Consider the following 21,816-nt stretch of genomic DNA (forward strand, 5'->3'; position numbering starts at 1 on the left):
TGTTTCTTCACAACACAAGTAATAAAGCGTTTTTAGAGGGAGCAAAGAGAATTGCACCACCAAGGAAAGCACCAGTACCACATAGAATCTAAATGTAGTACTCGCTCAGCTCATGGAGGGATCTTTTGAACCTTTACACAAGGCTACATTAAAAATGCTCACACTGAAGACAGCCTTTCTGGTGGCCATACCTTCCCTTCGCAAGGTGAGTGAAAGACAAGCACTTGCATTTCAAGAACCATATCTACCGGTCCACAAGGACACAATAGTCATGAGAACAGATCCAAAGTTCTCACTGGAAGTGACTTCACACTTCCACATAAATAAGAAAATACAAATTCCAAGCTTGTTATAAAATCCAAAGAATCAAGCGGAGAGAGCACTAAACACGATGGACGTAAATCTAGCAATAATGTACTATATTGAGAAGATAAAGAGAAGCAGGAAAACAAGGGGTGTTGGTGATTTTAGGTATATACAATTATTAAAAAGTTATGAAGTCAATATTGTCTTTCTATGTATGTATTTATTTTTTAAGTAATTTTAAATTTAATTGTTTGTATGTCAAAACGCATAGGTGGTGATGTTTGGTGGAGTACACTATTAAATTAAAAGCATATGAACTCTCCTGGAGTGCAGCGTTACAATTGTTTTCAATTGTTTATATATATATAATTCTGGTTTATTTCGAAATAGGAGTGAATACACTGAGGTAAGGAAACTTGAGGCCCCTCCCCCTAGAAAATACATGGATGTGGGCCTATACCTACGCGCGAACCCACCTTGGAGCTCTTAAGTCACGGCCCGCCGCCCGTGCACAGTGCGAGAGTGGGCTATCCCTCTGCGCGGGGGGGGGGGGGGTGGGGGGGGTTAAAGGGTTTGACAAGCACTTTACATCTGTCCTATTGAGAGAGAGTATTTAGCAATTCTAAATAGGCAGATATGCTACATCATTCAAACTCTGTTAGGCTCCCGGTGTATAGTTTAATTAAACAGCGTTCAAGACGTGTTGGATTTGTCTTTAATAAATGGCAAAGCCCGTAAACCGTACCAAAGAGGAAGGGGGACAACAAGCACACTTGAATAAAACAAATTCAATTTACAACAATCCATCCGTGTTGGAGGGGGTAAGGCTTTAATTTGGGATCACACCCAAGTATTGTGGGTGATACGTGTGTGTCCGCGTGAGACTTTTAGCCACAGTTTAAGGGTGAGACAATGGTTCGTAAAACTCTTTGCGTTCGAAAAAGCGCCAGCACCTTATTTTCAAACATAAAACTTAAGCCCGGATTGACAACAGACATGAGCTGAAACGTAACAATAAGCCGTATCGCTTCCCTTTCGAGCTTTTTTGCAGAACCAGTGCAATCACGGACAGATGAGTAGGACATAAGAGTTTTTTTCTAAAATCGCAAAACTAAATAAATATCTTTCTGTAATTTCATGGTGGCACTGTTTTATTTTTTGTGCTTTATTAAAAACGGCTTTCTTTCATCCTAGTTGATTTTACCTGAGAGTGATGGCACCTCTGAATCCACCAAACTTTTCCTGGGTCGAACCGACCCTGCTGGCAGCTCTTGCAATGCCACGGCATCCAGGTCACTATGAGTACATGCATGCAGCAGGCATCCGCCATCTTGTGAGTTTGACAGAGCGGAACCCTCCTTACCACGACACGTGCCCAGGCATTCAGCTTCATCACATTGGCATTGCAGATTTCTGCGCGCCATCCCTGGACCAGATAAAGCGCTTTCTCAAGGTTGTGGAAGAGGCCAAAACCAAGGGAGAGGTGGGTACTAGTGTGTGCTGCACAGTATGATATCAGAAAGTGTATTGAATGGGATTTGGCGAACCAATTGTAGGGAAGTCGAGTTGTGGGTCTGTTAACAATCTGTGAACTAGCAGAAAGAAACAGAAATTCTTGTGCCAGAAATGCCGACAAAGCCAAGTGTTTGTGCATTTACTATTGAGATATGTTGGTGCAAGCGCTTTTGTATAAAGTCGATTTCTTAGAACAGCACTGTTACGAAGTGTGTGTGGCGTAAGATGGTCCTGATGGTTACTAAAGAGAAGGTCAAATTCATACAAGTGTACTCATATGTGTGATAATAGATGGCAGTTATTCATGTTGCTGATTTCATATCTTCTTTCAGTATTTTTACATTGAGATACCTCACATAACTTTCTATTCAGGGTGGCTATTCATGTGTTACCCATCATCTAATTTATATCAGCATATGGAGGACGCGTCTTTCATGTTTTGAAAAAGCACCAGTACATAGCGCCTAAAAATTATGGTTTATATTAGCTTAGCACCATGAAGTATTTTCATTTGTTTGCTATAGATTTGTCTGTTCTTGCTTCTCATCTTATTTCCCACAATACTAAGGTCCTGATTACGAACAGGTCCACATAAGCTATCCACCCCTAATTTGCATCCTTTTTTCCCAGCATCCTGGGGATTCTAAAGGTACCCAGGGTTTATGGATTTCCCTGGAAGGGACGGAGAAATTAGCCAAAATATAGCAAAAAAATGTTTTGTTGTGTGGAAAAATGTGAAAAAAGTGCTACAGAAGAAAGTGTCTGTTGTTTTCTCTGCAAATGGCATCAACAAAAGGTTTACAGTGCTAAAATCACCATCTTCCGAGCTTTCAGGAACAGGCAGACTTGATTCAAAATACCAACATTTCTAACACAGTTTTGGCATTTTACTGGGAGATAGCCCATTTTTGATATTTTTGTGCTTTCAACCTCCTTCCACTTTGTGGTGGAAACAGGTTTGAAACCCATGGTGGATCTTGGAAAGCTATACATTTCTGAAAACTAAAGGAAATTCTGAATTCAGCAAAGCATCGTCTGTGTAGATTCTTCAAGGTTTTCCCAAAGAAACCTAGTGTTGAAACACAAAAAAAAGACTGCAAATTAGTTGGAAAGAAACCCGCAGTTGTGACAATGTTTTTGTTAGACCTGACAGCCTTAGGGTGGTCACCTCTAACTTTTTGCCTGCCTCCCTCCACTTTTAGGACACTGTTTTTGCTGGCTTTTAGACTCTGCGCACTTTACCACTGCTAACCAGTGCTAAAGTGCATATGCTCTCTCCCTTTAAACATGGTAACCTTGGATCATACCTGATTGGACTATTTACTTATAAGTACCTAGTAATGTGCACTAAATGTGCCTAGGGCCTGTAGATTAAATGCTACTAGTGGGCCTGCAGCACTGGTTGTGCCACCCACTTAAGTAGCCTCTTTACCTTGTCTCAGGCCTGACATTGCAAGGCCTCTGTGTGTGCAGTTTCACTGTCACCTCGACTTGGCATTTAAAAGTACTTGCCAAGCCTAAACCTCCCCTTTCTCCACATATAAGTCACCTCTAATGTGTGCCCTAGGTAACCCCTAGAGCAGGGTGCTGTGTGGGTAAAAGGCAGGACATGTACCTGTGTAGTTTACATGTCCTGGTAGTGTAAAACTCCTTAATTCGTTTTTACACTACAGTGAGGCCTGCTCCCTTCATAGACTAACATTGGGGCTGCCCTCATACATTATTGAAGTGGTAGCTACTGATCTGAAAGGAGTAGGAAGGTCATATTTAGTATGGCCAGAATGGTAATACAAAATCCTGCTGACTGGTGAAGTTGGATTTAATATTACTATTCTAGAAATGCCACTTTTAGAAAGTGAGCATTTCTTTGCACTTAAATATTTCTGTGCCTTACAAACCACATCTGGCTGGGCTTAGTTGGCAGCTCCTTGGGCATTCACTCAGACACACCCCAAACACAGGGTACTCAGCCTCACTTGCATACATCTGCATTTTGAATGGGTCTTCCTGGGCTGGGAGGGTGGAGGGCCTGCCCTCACACAAAGGACTGCCACACCCCCTACTGGGACCCTGGCAGACAGGATTGAACTGAAAGGGGACCTGGTGCACTTCTTAGCCACTCTTTGAAGTCTCCCCCCACTTCAAAGGCACATTTGGGTATAAAACAGGGCCTCTGCCCTACCACCTCAGACACTTGCTGGAGAAGAAACCTGAACCAGAACCTGTATCCTGACAAGAACTGCCTGGCTGTCTAAAGGACTCACCTGACCGCTTTCCACAAAGGACTGCTGCCTTGCTGTTGCCCTGCTGCCTTGCTGAACTCTTGCCTTGCTGCTGAAGTGCTCTCCAAGGGCTTGGATAGAGCTTGCCTTCTGTTCCCTGAAGTCTCAGGACCAAAAAGACTTCTCTTTTTCAACTGGACGCCTTGTGCGCCGAAAAATTAGACGTCAGCGTGCTCCGCAGTGAAACATTCACCGCACGCCGATCCGGAAAGACGCCGCTCAACGCAACGCCTGCGGTGCGACCGGAACTTCGACACACGGCCTCGCCTGGAGAAACGCCGCCGACTTCAGAGAGGAAATCGACGCAACACCTGCCGTGAGGGAGAAGATTCCACGCACAGCCCACCGGAACGACGCACAGCCGGAAAACAAGCCTAGGATTCCACGCACAGACCCCGGGACATCTGGTAATCCCACAAACCACAGAAGGAGACTGTCCGCGTGCCGGAAAACGACGCACGACTTCCCCACGTGAAAAATAAAGACGCAAGTCCGTGTGTGAAGGGGCGAAACCGACTCACACACCATTTTTCCACGTATCTCCTCCTCTGCGGCCCTTTGCGGGGATTTTCCACTTTAAACCAGGTACTTTGTGCTTGAAAGAGACTTTGTTTGCTTTTTAAAGACTTAAGACACTTCATATCACTTTCAGTGATAGCTCTACAATTTCATATTGCAGCTTTTATCGTTTTGACCTGCGAATACCCAGATAAATATTATATATTTTTCTAAACACTGTGTGGTGTATTTTTGTGGTGCTATATTGTGTTATTGTATGATTTATTGCACAAATACTTTACACATTGTCTTCTAAGTTAAGCCTGACTGCTCGTGCCAAGCTACCAGAGGGTGGGCACAGGATAATTTGGATTGTGTGTGACTCACCCTGACTAGAGAGAGGGTTCTTGCTTAGACAGAGGATAACCTGACTGCCAACCAAAAACCCCATGTTCGGTGGCATGTGTAGCTGCAGATACACATGTTGTGCATAGTCCGCCGTCTGGTGTTGGGTCGGAGTGTTACAAGTTGTTTTTGTTCGAAGAAGTCTTTTCGAGTCTCGAGACCGAGGGACTCCTCCTCCTTTGTTCCATTGCGCATGGGCGTCGACTCCATGTTAGATTGTTTTTTTTCCGCCATCGGGTTCGGACGTGTTCCTTTTCGCTCCGGGTTTCGGGACGGAAAGATAGTCTTAACTTCGGAAAACTACGTCGGTATTGTTTAGCTCGGGATCGGGTAAGAATAGAATCGACACCGAATCGTGAAGAGCTCCGGTAGCCCTTCGGGGTAATTTCGATCCCCCGTCGGGGCCTGGTCGGCCCGACCGCGTGTAACATCGACACTGATGGAACGGACCCCGTTCCGATTCTGTCCTAAATGCCACAATAAATATCCATATACAGACCAACATTTGGTCTGTAACTTGTGCCTGTCGCCCGAGCACAAGGAAGAAACGTGTGAGGCCTGTCGTGCGTTTCGGTCCCGAAAAACGCTCCGTGACCGGCGAGCCAGAAGATTACAGATGGCGTCCACGCCGACAGGACACCGAGAGTTCGAGGGACAAGGAGAAGAAGAGGAAGCCTTCTCCATCCATGAATCGGACTCGGAGGAATTCGACGTCGAAGAAACCGTGAGTAAGACGTCGAAGCAAGCACCACACAAGAAAACAGACAAGGCCCAGGGGACGCCACTGCCAACAGGCCATGGCTCAACCCATAAAGTAGGTGACCGTCCATCGGCACCGAAAAAGGCCGAACTGGTGCCGAGATCGTCCGACTCGGGTCGAGACACAGGCAGGCAGCAATCTCGGGACCGAGAAAGTGCTGCCGAAAAAGATCGACGCCGAGACAGCGGAACCGAAGCTGCTCGACGCAGAGACAGCGGCACCGAGGAAGATCGACGCCGAGAAAGCTCGACGCCGAAAAAGAAAAAATTTGCCTCGGAGCCGAAAACAAGCAGAGACACAGTTTCGGTGCCAAAACGACCAGCAACCGAACCAACTGCCAGCTCATATACAGAGGAACAATCACTGTCCTCTCAAATGCGCAAACACAGATTTGAAGAAGAGTTACAGACCACTGATGTAGACCACACACAAAAGCGGATCTTCATACAAAGTGGGACAGGGAAGATCAGCACTCTTCCCCCAATCAGGAGAAAAAGGAGACTCGAGTTCCAAACACAAGAACAAACACCACAAAAAATGGTGAAGAAGGTAACTCCGCCACCCTCTCCTCCACCTGTAACTCACACATCACCGGCACAGACTCCGTCACATTCACCGGCTCATACCACCATGAGCCAAGACGACCAGGACGCTTGGGACCTACACGACGCCCCAGTATCAGACAATAGTCCTGAGTCGTACCCTACCAAGCCCTCACCACCTGAGGACAGCACAGCGTATGCACAGGTGGTAGCTAGGGCAGCAGAATTCCATAACGTGTCGTTACACGCAGAACCTGTCGAGGATGACTTCCTTTTCAACACCCTCTCCTCCACCCTTAGCTCCTACCAAAGCCTACCTATGCTTCCAGGAATGCTAAGGCACGCAAAGCAGATCTTCAAAGAACCTGTCAAAAGTAGAGCGATTACTCCAAGGGTGGAGAAAAAATATAAAGCACCGCCCACGGACCCTGCTTTTATCACCTTACAACTGCCACCAGATTCAGTTGTGGTAGGGGCAGCTCGCAAGAGAGCCAACTCGCACACATCAGGCGATGCACCACCTCCAGATAAAGAGAGCCGCAAGTTCGACGCAGCTGGGAAAAGGGTCGCAGTACAAGCTGCAAACCAGTGGCGCATCGCGAACTCTCAGGCGCTCCTAGCGCGATATGATAGAGCCCATTGGGACGAGATGCAGCATCTCATCGAGCATCTACCCAAAGAATTTCAAAAACGGGCAAAACAAGTGGTTGAGGAGGGACAAAACATCTCCAATAACCAAATACGCTCCTCTATGGACGCAGCGGACACAGCGGCAAGAACAATAAATACCGCAGTAACCATAAGAAGGCACGCATGGTTGCGCACATCTGGCTTTAAACCGGAAATACAGCAAGCGGTGCTCAATATGCCGTTCAATGAACAACAATTGTTTGGACCCGAAGTGGACACGGCAATTGAGAAATTGAAAAAGGACACGGACACAGCCAAGGCCATGGGCGCACTCTATTCCCCGCAGGGCAGAGGCACTTTCGGCACCTTCTGCAAAACAACCTTCAGAGGGGGGTTTCGGGGTCAAGCCACACAAGCCAGCACCTCACAATCTACACCGTCTACCTACCAGGGACAGTACCAAAGGGGAGGCTTTCGGGGCCAGTATAGAGGAGGACAATTCCCTAGAAACCGGGGAAAATTTCAAAGTACAAAAACCCCTCCAACCAAACAGTGACTCACAAGTCACTCAACCCCTTCACACAACACCAGTGGGGGGAAGACTAAGTCAGTTTTACAAATCTTGGGAGGAGATAACAACAGACACTTGGGTCTTAGCAATTGACCTGCATAAGTTTGGTTTGTGTACATATATCTTGTGTATATATCTTATCCTCATACTGAGGCTACTCACTGAGATACTTTTGGCATATTGTCATAAAAATAAAGTACCTTTATTTTCAGTACTTCTGTGTATTGTGTTTTCCTATGGTATTGTGCATATGACACCAGTGGTATTGTAGGAGCTTTACATGTCTCCCAGTTCAGCCTAAGCTGCTTTGCCATAGCTACCTTCTATCAGCCTAAGCTGCTAGAAACACCTCTTCTACACTAATAAGGGATAACTGGACCTGGCACAAGGTGTAAGTACCTCTGGTACCCACTACAAGCCAGGCCAGCCTCCTACAATCCACAAACTTCCTTCCCCTCAGCATTCTCATTTGTCTTCTGATAAAAGTGGTACCTTACTTGTGTTGGTAGGCCTAGTGCCTTCAACATGAAACAGCCCAAAGCACGACATGGATACATAATTTTTTTCCACACAAAACTGACCCATTTTTTGCAAAGTGGGTACTATGGTTTTTGGGCCCTAGCTCAGCTGGCATCTAGGGAAGCCTAGCAAACCTGTACAGTTTTGAAAACTAGATACCTAGGGGAATCCAGAATGTGGTGACTTGATTGAATCCCATGAGGTTTTGTACCCACTGTGCCCTACAAACCTCATACTTTGCCTGAAACCACACATTTGTTTTACATTTCTGTGATGGAAACTTCTTGATCCTCAGGAATCCACCCTACCACCAGTATTGCCCCACTTGTGCTGATAAAAATGCTGCACGACTTGTGTGGCTGGGCCTAGTGCCAGTGACAGGAACATAGCAACCCAAGGGCAATGGGAGCCCTTGCGTGGGGACTCTTAATGACATCGGATGAATCCGTTCTTGTTGCTGGTACTAGGCCCAACCATAGACTTGGCACAGCATTTTTATTGCAAAAGTGGGGCAGTGCTGGGTGGTAGGAATTTTGTGGATTATTGTGGAGTCCAGAAGTTTCCATCACAGTGATGTGAGGAAAAATATGCGTTTTTAGTCAGCGTTTGAGATTTGCATGGCATTGTGAGTAAGAAAATGCTGTTGGATGGATGCGAAGCACAACAGCCTGGACTCCCCCAGATGTTTACCTTTCAGAACTGTCTTGGTCTGGTAGGTTTTTCCAGGTGGCAGCCTACCCAAGACCAAAAAGTGCAGCTCTTCACCATTGCAAGTGAGAAGAAACTGGGAGTTAGCCAAACTCTCCTGGCCCATTTGTAAAAACAACACCCGAAAGAAAGGATGAGATGCCTGTAAACCGCAGGGGAGCAGAAAGACAGTTTCCCCAGTTTTGAGGGGCTGGGGGCATGGGCATGCCCATGCTGGGCAGCCCCCCCTCTTACAAAAATCCCTGGTGTCTAGTGGGCTTTCTGTTCTCCCAGATGGACAGATGGGGGTAATTGCCCCCATTAGCCCCTCTCCCTGGAGTGACAGAAAGACTGTTTGCCTTTTTTGGGGTGAGGGGTGGGAGGATGTCCATGTGGGGCAGCCCCGCCCTACAAATAAAAAAATAAATAATAATATACCTTTGTGTCTAGTGGTTTTCTGCCACCCCTCCCCCTGGGGCAGATTGGCCTGAAAATAGAGCCAGCCTGCTGCCTTCCCCACTGCCACCCCCTGGCCCCCCCCCTCCCTCCCCCCCCCCCCCCCCCCCCCCCACCACCGGGAACGACCAAAATAATTCCCTCATAATGGGGAGCGACCCTTGCCCAAGGGGCTGCTCCCCGTCATACATTGTTTCTGATCCCTGGTGTCTAGTGGTATTCTCCCCTCCCTGGGGGCAGATTGGCCTAAAAAAAGGGCATTTTGCCCTGGGGTGGGGGGGGGGAGGGGGGGGAGCGGTTACAGAAATATATTTCCCAAATAAGGGGAGGGGCCACTCCCTTTCACAAAAATAAATCCTTGGTGTCTAGTAGAGTGGATCCCTGCTTGGGGATCGCCTTCATTAGGCGATCTCCAAGCAGGGATCCACCTGGAAAAGATACCCCTTTCCAACAATACCACTCCTATGTGCATTGGTGCTCAGGGGGATGAGATAGCCCCGCAAGCACCAAAGCAGTGAAAGCGAAATGAGCCGACTGGCTCATTTCACTTTCACTTTGAATGTAATGATGTCAACATGCACGCGATCGTCATTACACTGAAAAAAAAATGCCTCGGGTGGCTGGGGAAGCTCCAGAGTCTAATACATAAAAAAGGAAAACTCTCTGCTGTGAATAGCAGAGGAATTTTGTGGTTGTGTGCAGAGGACGGAACCCTTGTTTAAACCCCACGTTGCTCAAATGTCAGAATTACAAGTTGGGTGATAGTCACCACATTCTGTAGTTACTGGGTATTCTAAGTAACTCACTCTTCAGTCCGGTCAAACCTGTTGCAATTTAACAGGGTAAAGGAGTAGAGTATTTACTGTACCACACAGATTTTAGTGCAGGTCACACCAAAATCTGCATGTTATTCCCCAGAAAGATGTAATAGAAACAGTTTATCTCACCCAATAAATTAATTACCACACAGTGCCATTATTTATCTGGTGCGATCAAAAGCACCTATATTCCAGCAAACATAGAATCAGGACCTAAGATACATAGACATGCATTTGTATTGCATTGCATTAACAAAGGTGTTGTCATCTGTCACAGAACAATTACTTTCTTTACAGTGCAAAATAAAAATATTCAATAGTGTGTATAACTACTTCCTTCGGGTCCACTGTACAGAGAACAAGACAGTAGGAGGCATATAATTTTCTCTGCTCTCACTTACATGTCACCCCAGAACTCTTGATCTTCCTTATCCAGTTTGAAGTGTAACCATTCATTTGGCTTTCACTTAATTGTTGATGATATCCACGTTGTTATAGAAACACTGGTGTGGCGCATTAGTATTAACAACACATGGCATACTTGGCCAAATTTGTATGCTAAATCAGACGGCTCCCTGCAACATAATGTTGTAATATGAGAAACATTTCTTTCCCTCTAAAATTCAACCTTGGTATACATCCATTATTTTTGTTTTCTATACGTTAAATGAGGAGATGCCTCTAGCCCCACAGATTAATACTACTCTAAACAATGTTGTTTACCATTAGGAGCTGGTTATAAGGATTTTGAACTGTTCATGGTCACATTTTCTTGTGAGCAGTGATGATTAATTTCCTAATTACACACTGGGAATTAGAGACTTTTTTATGTCTTGCGTACCAACCAGTGCAAGCTGTCTGTTTGCAAAATAGGCCTATTGCCAGTTTCCGTGAGATTAGAGCCTGCCCTTTGCTTTTCATTTGTTTGCATGTGTGAGCTTTTCTTCTTCCTCTTGTGTCTGTCCCTCCCCTGAAGCATGGACACTGTTATGATTTGAGTTTGCTAAATGGTATGGCTAGGAAGCCTTACCGTGCAGACACTAAAAAAAATACTGTCTTGGGTCCAGTCAGGTATATTTACTTGCCCTTAAGCTCCTGGGTAGCACCAAAGGGTACAAGAAAGTCGCACGGCCCGAAACAGACAAGACACTAATTTATCATTTATATTTATAAAGATAGAGCAGACTTTTATAAGTTTTTATAGACTGTAATCATCAAAATCCACTAGAGGGTGCCAGCGATACAGATTTTAGAAAGAATAAATAACTTTTATATCAACTGCAAACAAGCATTGGCCAACTAAGGTTTGGAAACTTTCAAAAAGTTAGTTTTGACAACTCTAGCCCAGGTTGGACGACCAAGACTGGGAGGCTAGAAAAAATACTTTGGACAGTTTTTTTAGAGCAGAATCCAAACTTTACAGGATGACCGCCATAGACAACAGTGGAGTGGTACTGATGCTGAGTGATGCATGTTAAATATGCTCAAGGATGCTCCTGATGCAGTGCGGTCAACGGGGTTGAAGTCTGTTCAGGTTCCTCTGTCCATAGGTGAGTAGGGGCAACTCTGTCAATGGATCTCAGGGCCCCACAAAATCCTCTATGCAGGGTTCCAAGGGGCTTCTGATGCAGGCCTTGCGCTTTTGTAACAGCGGTCACGGCGCAAAACTTTGGAGAGGGTAGTGCCCCTCTTGGTTGACAAATCCAGTTACAACCAACACCCACGGATCCAGCAGACATGGGTGCACCTTTTGGTTATTTCTGAATGGTCATTTTGGGTGCCTGGTGTCCAGTAGAGGCAACATTTCTGCAGTGGCTACCAGAAATGGGGTTTCAGGTTGGCTAGAGCATGCACCCCTAACCCAGGGAGAACCCACCCACTCTAGTCAGGGCGAGGGACTTACACACCCAAAATAATCCCTGCTTAATCCCTTGGTAGCTTGGCACGAGCAGTAAGGCTTATCCTAGAGGCAGTGTGTAAAGCGATTGCACACACAACACATGTGATGCAATATATACACCACAAAGGAAACACACCAGTTATATAAAAAATAAACTGTATTGCATAAAACATTATTAGACCAAAAACAACATGTATCAGTAATACCCTGCTACACAAGCAGTTGTCAGAACATCACACAGGTTACTAGTACTCTGCGAAAAATAAGCAGTATTCAAGTAAACATATAGGTGACTGGTTATTCTGCAAAACAGGCAGTAATCAGATTGTAATTACCAAACAAAATGCACAGGTTAGAATAAACATATCCCCAGGAATGCTAAGATTCCATCATGAATACACATAGGTTGAAACTATTCCTATTAGGCACATGTCAGAATAAACATAATAGACATCATCATGATTGTATATAAGAGGAATTATTCCCTTCTGGCGCATATCAGATACTCAAAATGCACATATCATCATGAACATATTGTCAGGAATGCCAGACATAATCATAAATGAAACTGCACTTATACGAGGGGCGGTAAACTCAGGACTCATACGTGAAATGCAGGAGCTCCTGTGCTCCTAATATAGGCGATACGGTAGTCCGAGACGCATGTGTCCCACTCTAGGAGCTCCTGTGCTCCGAGGGGAGAACTTGCAAGAATGCAGAAGTAATTGTGGCAGGGTTGGGACCTCCACCAAGTGTCTTCACCATGGCCCGCTACCTGTGCCACCAAAAAGAAGGGTTCTGTCACAGGGGGTTGGTCCCTCTTGTGTTTCCGGCAGGAGACCTATCTCAGTCCCCCCCACTCCGCTCTTGTAGGTCCGCGCGACCCTGGTGTCTCCCCACTAAGGAGGGAAAGACAAGGATAGCACGGTAGCCGCCTGCGAACCTGTGGTGCTGCTATGTCTAAGGGGCGCCTTCGCTCCCTCTGGTTCTCCTGGCGTAGGGAGGGCGGGTGGCTCCAGCTGACTCTGCCTCTCCTCCGAACTGCAACTCCACTACCCGAGCCCCTGGGCTCGGGGCACGCAACTCCTTCCTTCTGCCTGACCAGCAGCGATATCCCTCCATCTTCTTGGCCTGCAGGTGTTGTTTTGTGGGGCAGTGTGGGCACCATAGACAAGGCTTACTAGTGCCTCGGGGGCAATCAATTGAGCGCTCCTTGTCATGCTGAGTGGAGAGGTTGCCTGCAAGCTCCTCTCGGCTCCTCTGGCTTTGGGGAGGGGTGGGACACACAGCCACAGTAGCGCTCTTCACAACCTAGCAAAAGTTGAGTCACAAGACGCTCCCCCTGTTGCTGATTTTTGGGCATAATCAAGTTAGGTGAAAGCTCTCACCACACGCTAATTCAAGAAAAAGAATGGAGTGCTCTTCACACTGTCCGTGCCAACTGGAAGGAGGCACTCTAATAAAGATTATAGCACTTCTCCAAGCATTATAACAGCTGGGCAGAGGGCAGCCAGAGATACCTAGAACTTTGCAGGCTTGACAATCCATAACAGGAATGAAGAGGACACACCACCCAGCCCCTGAAGAGAGCAGTGGGGACACAGAGCTGCAGGGTCCAAGAAGCAGGCCAGCACAAGGATTCACAGGCAGTGGCAGTACCTCTCAGTGACCTAGCAGGTCACAGGTCAGCACAACAGCAGCAGTCCAAAGGCGATCCCTGATGAGTCCTTCCAGCAGCATCCAGTGTCTAGTTCATTAGTGTCTAAACATGTGGGGAAGACCCCCTGTACTTATACTCATTTTGGGCAGCCTCCACAAAAGAGGGAGAAGGGGTTCCAACCAGTACTAAACGGTTCCTGGAGTGTCTCCTCTCTCCTCCAGCACAGACTCCAGACATCAGTGGTGGTAAATGAGTCCTTTGTGCAAGACCAGAGCACAGCCTTTACAATTGCAGATGTGCCCGCCTCTCCTACTCCCAGCACAGGAAGACAATTCAGTATGCAGATGCACTCTTGTGACACCTCCACCCTCCCTGTGTACAGGATATCTGAACGGTATACACAAAGCCCAGCTGTCACTCTGCCCCAGATGTGGATTTGAGGCAAGCTGAAAAACAGCAGAGTCATAAGCACAGAGAAATGCTCACTTTCAAAAAGTGGCATTTCTATAATGGTAATAATAAAATCCACCCACACCAGTAAGCAGCATTTCTCACTACTATTCCAACCATACCAAACATGCCTACGCCACCCATCATAGATCAGACCATACCACCTAGACATATGTTAGGGCATTTCCAGTGCAATCATTTGAGAAACGAGGCAGTCACAGTAGCGAGAAAACAAATAGGCTGTGTGTCACTATTAGGACATGAAGTACATAAAGACATATGTCTTACCTTTTGCATACACAGGAGTGGCTTATCTGTTGTAAAAGTGGAGTTCCAGGCCTGGCAAGTAAATTTAGATGCCAGGTACCTCTGGCAGTAAACTGTGCATGCAGACCTGGCAATAGCAGGCCCGGGACAGATTTCAAAGGCTACTTCTGTGGGTGGCGCAAGCTGCAAGCCCCTAGTAGTATTCCAGTCAGTCAGTCAAAGAGCTTTATTCGGCAAATGCCATAAAAGTACATACAAAAACACATATTCGAAACTGTGAATAATACAAAACACAAAAACCATTAAAACAATTCCTAAAAACAACATGTAAACATCCGATCTAAAAACCCCTTAACATGTAACAAATAAGTATACTAAAACCTAATTAAGAATCGCTAACACACAAATTTTTCAGATATTATCTCAAAATAGAAATCTCTCACAAACATATAAAGATTAAAATAGTGTAGACCTTTTCCTAATACTTAGGGAAGCTATAACAAAATTTAGTACATGGTGACAAGTTTGGATATCTGGCAATCTCTGAAAATATAAGAGAGCTTCCTTATAGTGGATGGATCTAAGATGACATAAAATAGGTAAAATAAAAGCCTTTCTAGGAGCAGCATATAGAGAACAAAAGAGAACAAAATGTGTGGTACTCTGCTTTAATTTAGAATCACAGGGGCAGGGTGGTAAATCCTTTTTCCAGAATCATGGTTTGGGAAAGGCTACCTTAAAATGAATCAAATTAAATCTAAAAAATGTTAAGAGAGGTTTAGAACTTGAAAACCAGATCAAATAAGGTTCAAGGCATGAGACAGTTACAATCCGGATATAGGGATCGAAAGTTTTGAGTTTCAGGGAGCTATAAAATCTTGACTCTGATATGTACTCAAAATAAGTTGACTTCAAGACAGACCTAGAGTTTGTAGTTAACAATTGGGGTTCTTCAAACATGTATCTGAGCCCTAGCTTCTCAAAAGAGTTTTGCAGGAACACAAGCCAGGGAATCCTGTTTGAGTTGTCCAATTGTAAGCAATCAGAAATGCAGTCTTGAACAAGTTTTGCCGCAGGGTTCAACCAGCATCTGATCCAGAGCAGTAAAGGAGCGATAGAAACCCTGTCCTCCAAAAAACGTTGGCCAATTTCCTCATGACTGATGATGTTTGCTATACATTTTGGAACCATCAGGAGTCTGCGCAGGAATTTATTTTCAGCACTTTGGAGAGAGGGTATTTTGTTGTAGCCCCAAACTCCTGCCCCGTATAGGTCTGCTGCGGCACACTTGGAGTTATAAAGTGTTTTCATCTGTGCGAGGGGTCTGTGACCTAATTTTCTAGTAAAGCGAAAGATCGCTTCATTATTCCTTATCAGCTGTTGGAACTTGAAATTGATGTGAGTCTTCCAACACAAAGAGGAACTCCTATACATACCTAAATAACATTTTTTTTTTAACCTTATTTAAAATATGTCCTCCCATAATAAATTGTTTAGACTTTGTATTACGTGGGCCACATGTCATAACAGAAGTCTTAGGGTAATTTTCTTTCAAATCAAGGTCCAACATAAAATTGTAAAATAGGTCCAAGAGTCCCTGTAAACCATTAGTGGTACGAGCAATTAAAACTGCATCATCAACATATAATAAAACTGGAAGCGGTCTCTGGCCCATCTTTGGTACATCGTTTCCATGTTTTACCAACAAATCATAAAGCCCATTTATATATATATATCAGGAAAAGAAAAGGCGCTAGGATACATCCCTGTCTTATGCCCCTTTTTGACGGAATAGGAGAAGTTCTCTGTCCATATAAACCAGTCTGAACTGAAACCGTTAAATCTGTATGTAGGCGTTTAATAAGTTCCAAAAGGGACGTGTTGCAGCCTAAAGCTCCCAGAATTTGCCATAACTTCGACCTTTTAACCATATCAAAAGCACTACTTAAGTCAATAAATGCCGTATGAATAGACTCTTTTTTGGCTGTCACATATTTACTGAGTATCAGATGCAGATTTAACACCTGCTCAACTGTGCCTACACCGGGTCTAAAACCAAATTGAACTGGAGATAAAATCTGGGCCTCAGTCACCCAATCTTCTAAACGGGATAAGATCACACTTCCTAAAATCTTTACCGTTGAATCAATAAGAGAAATTGGTCTATAGCAGGAAGGATCTTGTCTGTTTCCTTTTTTGAAGATGGGAACAATAATAAAAAAGGTACATTACTATTTACTGCGCTATTCAACACATTTGTAACTAAAGGACCCCAAAGATCAATTTCAGATTTAAAAAGATCAGCGGGGACCCCGTCGGCCAGGAGCCTTTCCCTGCCTTAGTCGATTAATGGTGCTTAGGACCTCATGGAGATCAAAGGTAATACCTAGAGTCTTGATATTAGAGTCTGAAATAGAATGTGCAGTAAGGTTATCTTCTATATACAGGTTCTCATTGTCATCGTTTCCTGGGCAAAATACTTTCCTAAAATGGGTCACCCATACGTCTCTACAATGAGACAATCATGGGCCTTAGTATTCTTATCTGAAAAGTAAGGATGATTTATCACCTTCCAAAATTTAGAAGTGTCCTTCAGCTCAGAGGCAGCCAAAAGTTCATCCCAAGCCTTAGACCTAATTTCGGATTTCCTTTTTTCAAGAGCAGCCTTATAATCGGCTCTAGCTAGTTTAACTAGTCGGCGGGAGGGGGGAACTTCTTTAAGAGCATCTAAGTTTTTTATGAGCAGAAGAGCACACAGAATCAAACCATCTATGGACCACTGGCCCCTTCAAGGGCCTGTCCACCACCAAGGCTCGTGAGATATCAGTACATAAAGATTCAAATTCATGGACTATACATTCTGGATCTAACTGCTGAGACAGACACATATTAATAGAGTCAGACCTAGTGCTTACAATATCCTCATTAAATAATTTAGGATTTATTTTAAAAAATAGTAGTATTTAATTTACAGGCCCTGGGTGTAGGGATACCACTTTACAAGGGCCTTACAGGTAAATTAAATGTGCCAATCATACCATAGCTGCGAGCCATTTTTTACCTTGTCACACGAAGGTTGGCACAAACAGTGCTGCAGCCCTTAGTGGACACTCTGTCTTACATGCCCCGGGTACCCTGGGCACCACATACTAGTGACTTATAAGTAAGTCAGGCCTTGCTAATTTGGTGTTTCCTGTCCAACGTACTTTGTATGGGGTTAAAACAGTGGAACTGAGGTCTGGTTTGCGGGCCTCAGTGTACTCTGAGAGTCGAAAAACCAGCAGCTAGCAGTCCAAATCAGGGCAGAAAGTGGGGGGGGGGCCTGCAAAAAGCCTGTTTCCTTACAGACACATTACATGTGCCCTTCCATTGCTTGCTTTTCAAGCACTACTTTTTTCTTTTGAGTCAGACACTCCATAAAAGTGCATGTGCTTTCCACCCGTCTCCCTTGTGTACTTCTCTCCCCCGAATGCACTCTGTGTTGCCCTTTGTCGCCCGTGTGCCTCTCCATTTCCCTCTGTGTTGCCTTTGCCCTCACGTACTTCTCCCTCCTGCGTTGCTTTTCACCCATGTTCTTCTCCCCGCTCTCTCCAAATTGCTCTTTCTCAACTGTAGTTTCTCCTCCCATCCCCCGGCCTACATGTTTTTCCAGCTTCCCATGCTCTCCCCACCTGCGCCCTCAGTGTTTTCCCTCACATACCTTGTTTATGATGCTCCCCAACCTCCACCCTCTGTGTTGCTCCCGTCACCCGTGCTTCAAAATTCAACTTGGTTTAAAAAAAAAAAAAAAAACCTTGAGCCATTTGGTAGGCAGAAGCAGCTGTGATGCTCGCATTTGCAAAATGGCACACCCACCATGGCATAGCACTTATTTTTTTGTTGCCTTAAGCCATGCTGCACTGCAATGTGATGCTGTACTGCATGGCTAAAAACCTTTGGCAAATAGACCCAGTAGCTTTACCAGTCCTTGCTTTAATCAGTGGATTACACTTGGGGGGCTGAGTACTACATCCATGTCTACACTGCGGGACATGATGGACGTCACCTTTGTTACACTTAAAAGGTTGAGGAGTATCTCCCCATTTACAGTGTGGGGGATGAGCAACTACTCCCTATTGCACTGTGTGAAGAGATGATTTTGATTCCAGTAACAATATGAAGGTTGAGAGTTGGTACTTGATTACAATTCAGAAGACGAGAGATCTCTTCTTGTGTGAGGGAATAGATTTCTTCCTGTTTTTTTCTTTTTTTAATGTTTATTGATTTCCCTTTACTAATTGGAACAGAGAAATGCTTACTTGAGAGCATTAGCATTGTATTGTATTTTACACATCATCATTTATCTTTTCTTAATAAAACAAAATTTCAATATAATTGACTAATACAGGGCATTAACCTGTGCTAAACCAATACTGCTTCTTTGTGATCTCAGTTAACAAAATCGACATAGTTTTTCATTCTGCATTCACTGTCGGGGCTTGGGCTTCACTCTGCATGTAAATACTGTAATAATACCAAAGTGTGGTGAGTTTTCCCACCGAAAGAAGAAAACAATAAGGAAAGCGGGCAAAAGCAACAGAGGAAGAGGCAGATATTGATAGTACTGTGTGTGATGCTTGTTTTGATATGCACAAGGTGACATCTGGATGGAGAACTGTAGTCCGAAATTTGCATCTGCATTGAAGGGAGACATTTCTTTCCTGTTTTTGATTAGGGTTAGGGTCTGGGTCCTCTATGGCTCTGAAGGCACCTCAAGGAGGTCTATCATTTGATGTGGTTTTTGTCAACTCAAAGAGGATTGTGTCCCACGAGATCTCTCCCTCAAAATCTTTGGGGTTGCATATCTCACCATGGTTTGTTTTTTGGGGATACTGTATGCCCTCAATTATTCTGTTGGTTATATGGACCCTGTTTCTGATTACACAAAGCTAGAGAGGCACATTCTTCACTTAAATACACAGCAAAGGAAGGCTAGGGGGTCAATGAATTATTATTTTTTACTACACACATTTATCTGTCCATGAATACACTGTGTCAAGGTTTGAAGTGGGGTGTTCATTAATTCACTGTGGCAGGCTGATGGTCTGAGCCAATTTTCACCTAAGGGATTAAGGATTTCTACCATATTTTGATGTGCATGATCGGAGCTAGCTCTCCTTGATTGTACTCTGGGAAGTGATGATTCTCACCATAGTTAGACAAGTGAGCTAGGGGTTTCACCAAATTTGCATTGTAGGAGATGATATGTCTCACCCTTTACTATACTGTGTGGGGTGATGACTGTAACTGTGGCTGTGATTCATGTGTAAAATTAAGTGTTAAGTCCTTGATTACTTACACTGAAGTGGAAATGTTGTGTAATTGCACTTAGGGAGGTGATGGAGGTCATGCCCTAATCAAAATGTGATAGATGCAAGGCCTACCCATAATAAAATTGGAAAATCCTTTGTTCTGCCTTCCTGGGCTTGATCAGATCAAGCAGCAGGAGGGCAGAAACCTGTCTGAGGGGTTGCATCAGCTTGGGATGTCTGGAAAACCCTGTAAGACTGGTGGTAGCAATGCTGGGGGTCTTCTAAGGAGCCCCCGGAGTGCATGGAATCATACTTCCAGGACCTGCAACAGTATTTGAGTATGATTCTGACATGTTTGATACCAAACATGCCCGGGTTTGGAGTTACCAATATGTAACTGGACATCGGTGGTGACCTCTGTCCAGTACATGCGTAAAATGGCGTCCACACACTCACAAAGTCCAGAAAAATGGATCTGGAGTTTGTGGAGGCACCTCTGCTAGTGCAGGGGTCCCCTAACACACAGGTACCTGCACTCTGAAAGGGCCTACCAAAGGGGTGACTTACAGTGACCTGGTGCAGTGACCTTTAGTGAAAACAGGTGCATGCAGCCGTTTCACGCAGACTGCAATGGCAGGCCTGCAGAACCCTTTGCCTGGGCTCCCTATGGGTGGCTGAATAACTGCTGCAGCCCATAGAGATCCCCTGGTACCCCAATGCCCTGGGTACCATATACTATGGACTTACATGGGTGGACCAGTAAGCCAATTGTGGGAAGAAAAAGTTACAGTTACAAAATTTGCCGCGAGAGCATAACCACTGGGGTCCTAGTTAGCAGGATCCCAGTGGACACAGTGAAACACACTGACGACAGCCAGAAAATGGGGGTAGCCATGCCAAGAAAGAGGTCACTTTCCTATGTTATGTCTCTCATTAATTACTATAAAAGGTGAAATGGCCTGACCAGGAATAAAACAGAGGAACAAAGTTTCAGACTTTGCAGGAGCTAAAACGAAATCTGTCTGGGGCCATTTTATTCGAGGCATGGTAAAAGAATGCTAAAAATACAAATGTATATTTTAAATTTACTGCATTTCTGGACAGCTTATGAAGGTGATTGATGAAAAGGAAGTAATGATGTGTTGCCTCTCAATGTACGTTTACATGCAGGGCTTTGTTGTCAACTATTACTGAACTGGAAGATTTCTTTGGTGTTCATGGTTTTGTTTATAAACCTGATGTCCTTATGCTGTGTTACTTTGTCTTGTTGTTTCTCAGGGAGTTGCCGTGCACTGTCTACATGGGTATGGGAGGACCGGCACTATGCTCGCCTGCTACCTGGTGAAAACCAAGAAGGTGACTGGCGTTGATGCCATCAATGAAATTCGCAGGCTGCGCCCAGGGTCGATAGAGACATCTGAACAGGAAAAGGCGATCATCCAGTTCCATCATCATATCAAGTAATATCTGAGCTGAGGGGGAAGCGATGTGGACTACTAAATTACCTGCTCATTTAGTAATCAGGCCTGGAGTTCAGTTCCCTAAACAGTTTGCCTATCATTCTAATCCAACCAGGTAGATTTTTTGCTGATCGAAATGAAACCACCACTTGCTTGGGCCAGAGGAAACTCCCAGGATCTATCCGGACTTTGAAGTCTTCAGTGTCAGCTGCAAGAACATGAGGATCCCAGAATGGAGTTCTGAGTGTTTGTTTCAATTTTGAGTACATATATTTTTCTCTTCTTAGAATAAGCTCATTTGTTCTGGTACATTAAATATGATAAAGTGAAATCTTTTGTTAACTGCTTACAGATCTATGATCATTTTCTGTCAACATCTAGACTTTAGTGAGAAACTATTGTAAATAGAAAATTATTTTAACTACTTGAATAAACCTACAGCCTGGTGTCACCAGAAATAGAAGATGCAGAAATTTGCTTATAACCTGTTGTGTTGTGACCCTAATGTAACACTTCAAATTGAACATGAAATATGTTATAGTAATTGAGACGTTTGTAAAGCTAAAAACAAAAACTCGAAAAAGAACCAAACCAACTGCTGCTTTTCATAGTCGTGAAAATCTGAAACTCATCTGATGTTTCCTAACACACCATAGAAACGAAACCCGTTACCTCCTTTTACTAATCCTAAAATACAAAAACTGTTCCCTTCTCTTTACCTAACTGCAAACAAGACTATCTCCATCCATGCATCTACACTGACTTTCCACAAAAATACAAAACCTGTGTTTTATCAAGA

The 21,816-nt window shown here is 44.6% G+C and overlaps 1 protein-coding gene across 3 annotated transcripts in view; it reads left to right on the forward strand.

Moving 5' to 3' along the window:
- Positions 1-21,480, forward strand: part of DUSP23 (dual specificity phosphatase 23) — a 145,314-nt gene extending 123,834 nt beyond the window's left edge. For 2 of the 3 annotated variants that reach the window (XM_069217757.1, XM_069217758.1), the window contains 2 exons: positions 1,501-1,789; positions 20,836-21,480. In XM_069217757.1, the coding sequence (XP_069073858.1) occupies positions 1,520-1,789; positions 20,836-21,021 (456 nt within the window). In that variant the 5' untranslated portion in view covers positions 1,501-1,519 and the 3' untranslated portion in view covers positions 21,022-21,480. The remainder of the gene's footprint in view (positions 1-1,500; positions 1,790-20,835) is intronic. The other variant, XM_069217760.1, reaches the window with a different exon arrangement.
- Positions 21,481-21,816: the final 336 nt, after the last annotated feature.

Source organism: Pleurodeles waltl, chromosome 12 (genome assembly GCF_031143425.1).
Source record: "Pleurodeles waltl isolate 20211129_DDA chromosome 12, aPleWal1.hap1.20221129, whole genome shotgun sequence".
Taxonomy (NCBI): Eukaryota; Metazoa; Chordata; class Amphibia; order Caudata; family Salamandridae; genus Pleurodeles; species Pleurodeles waltl.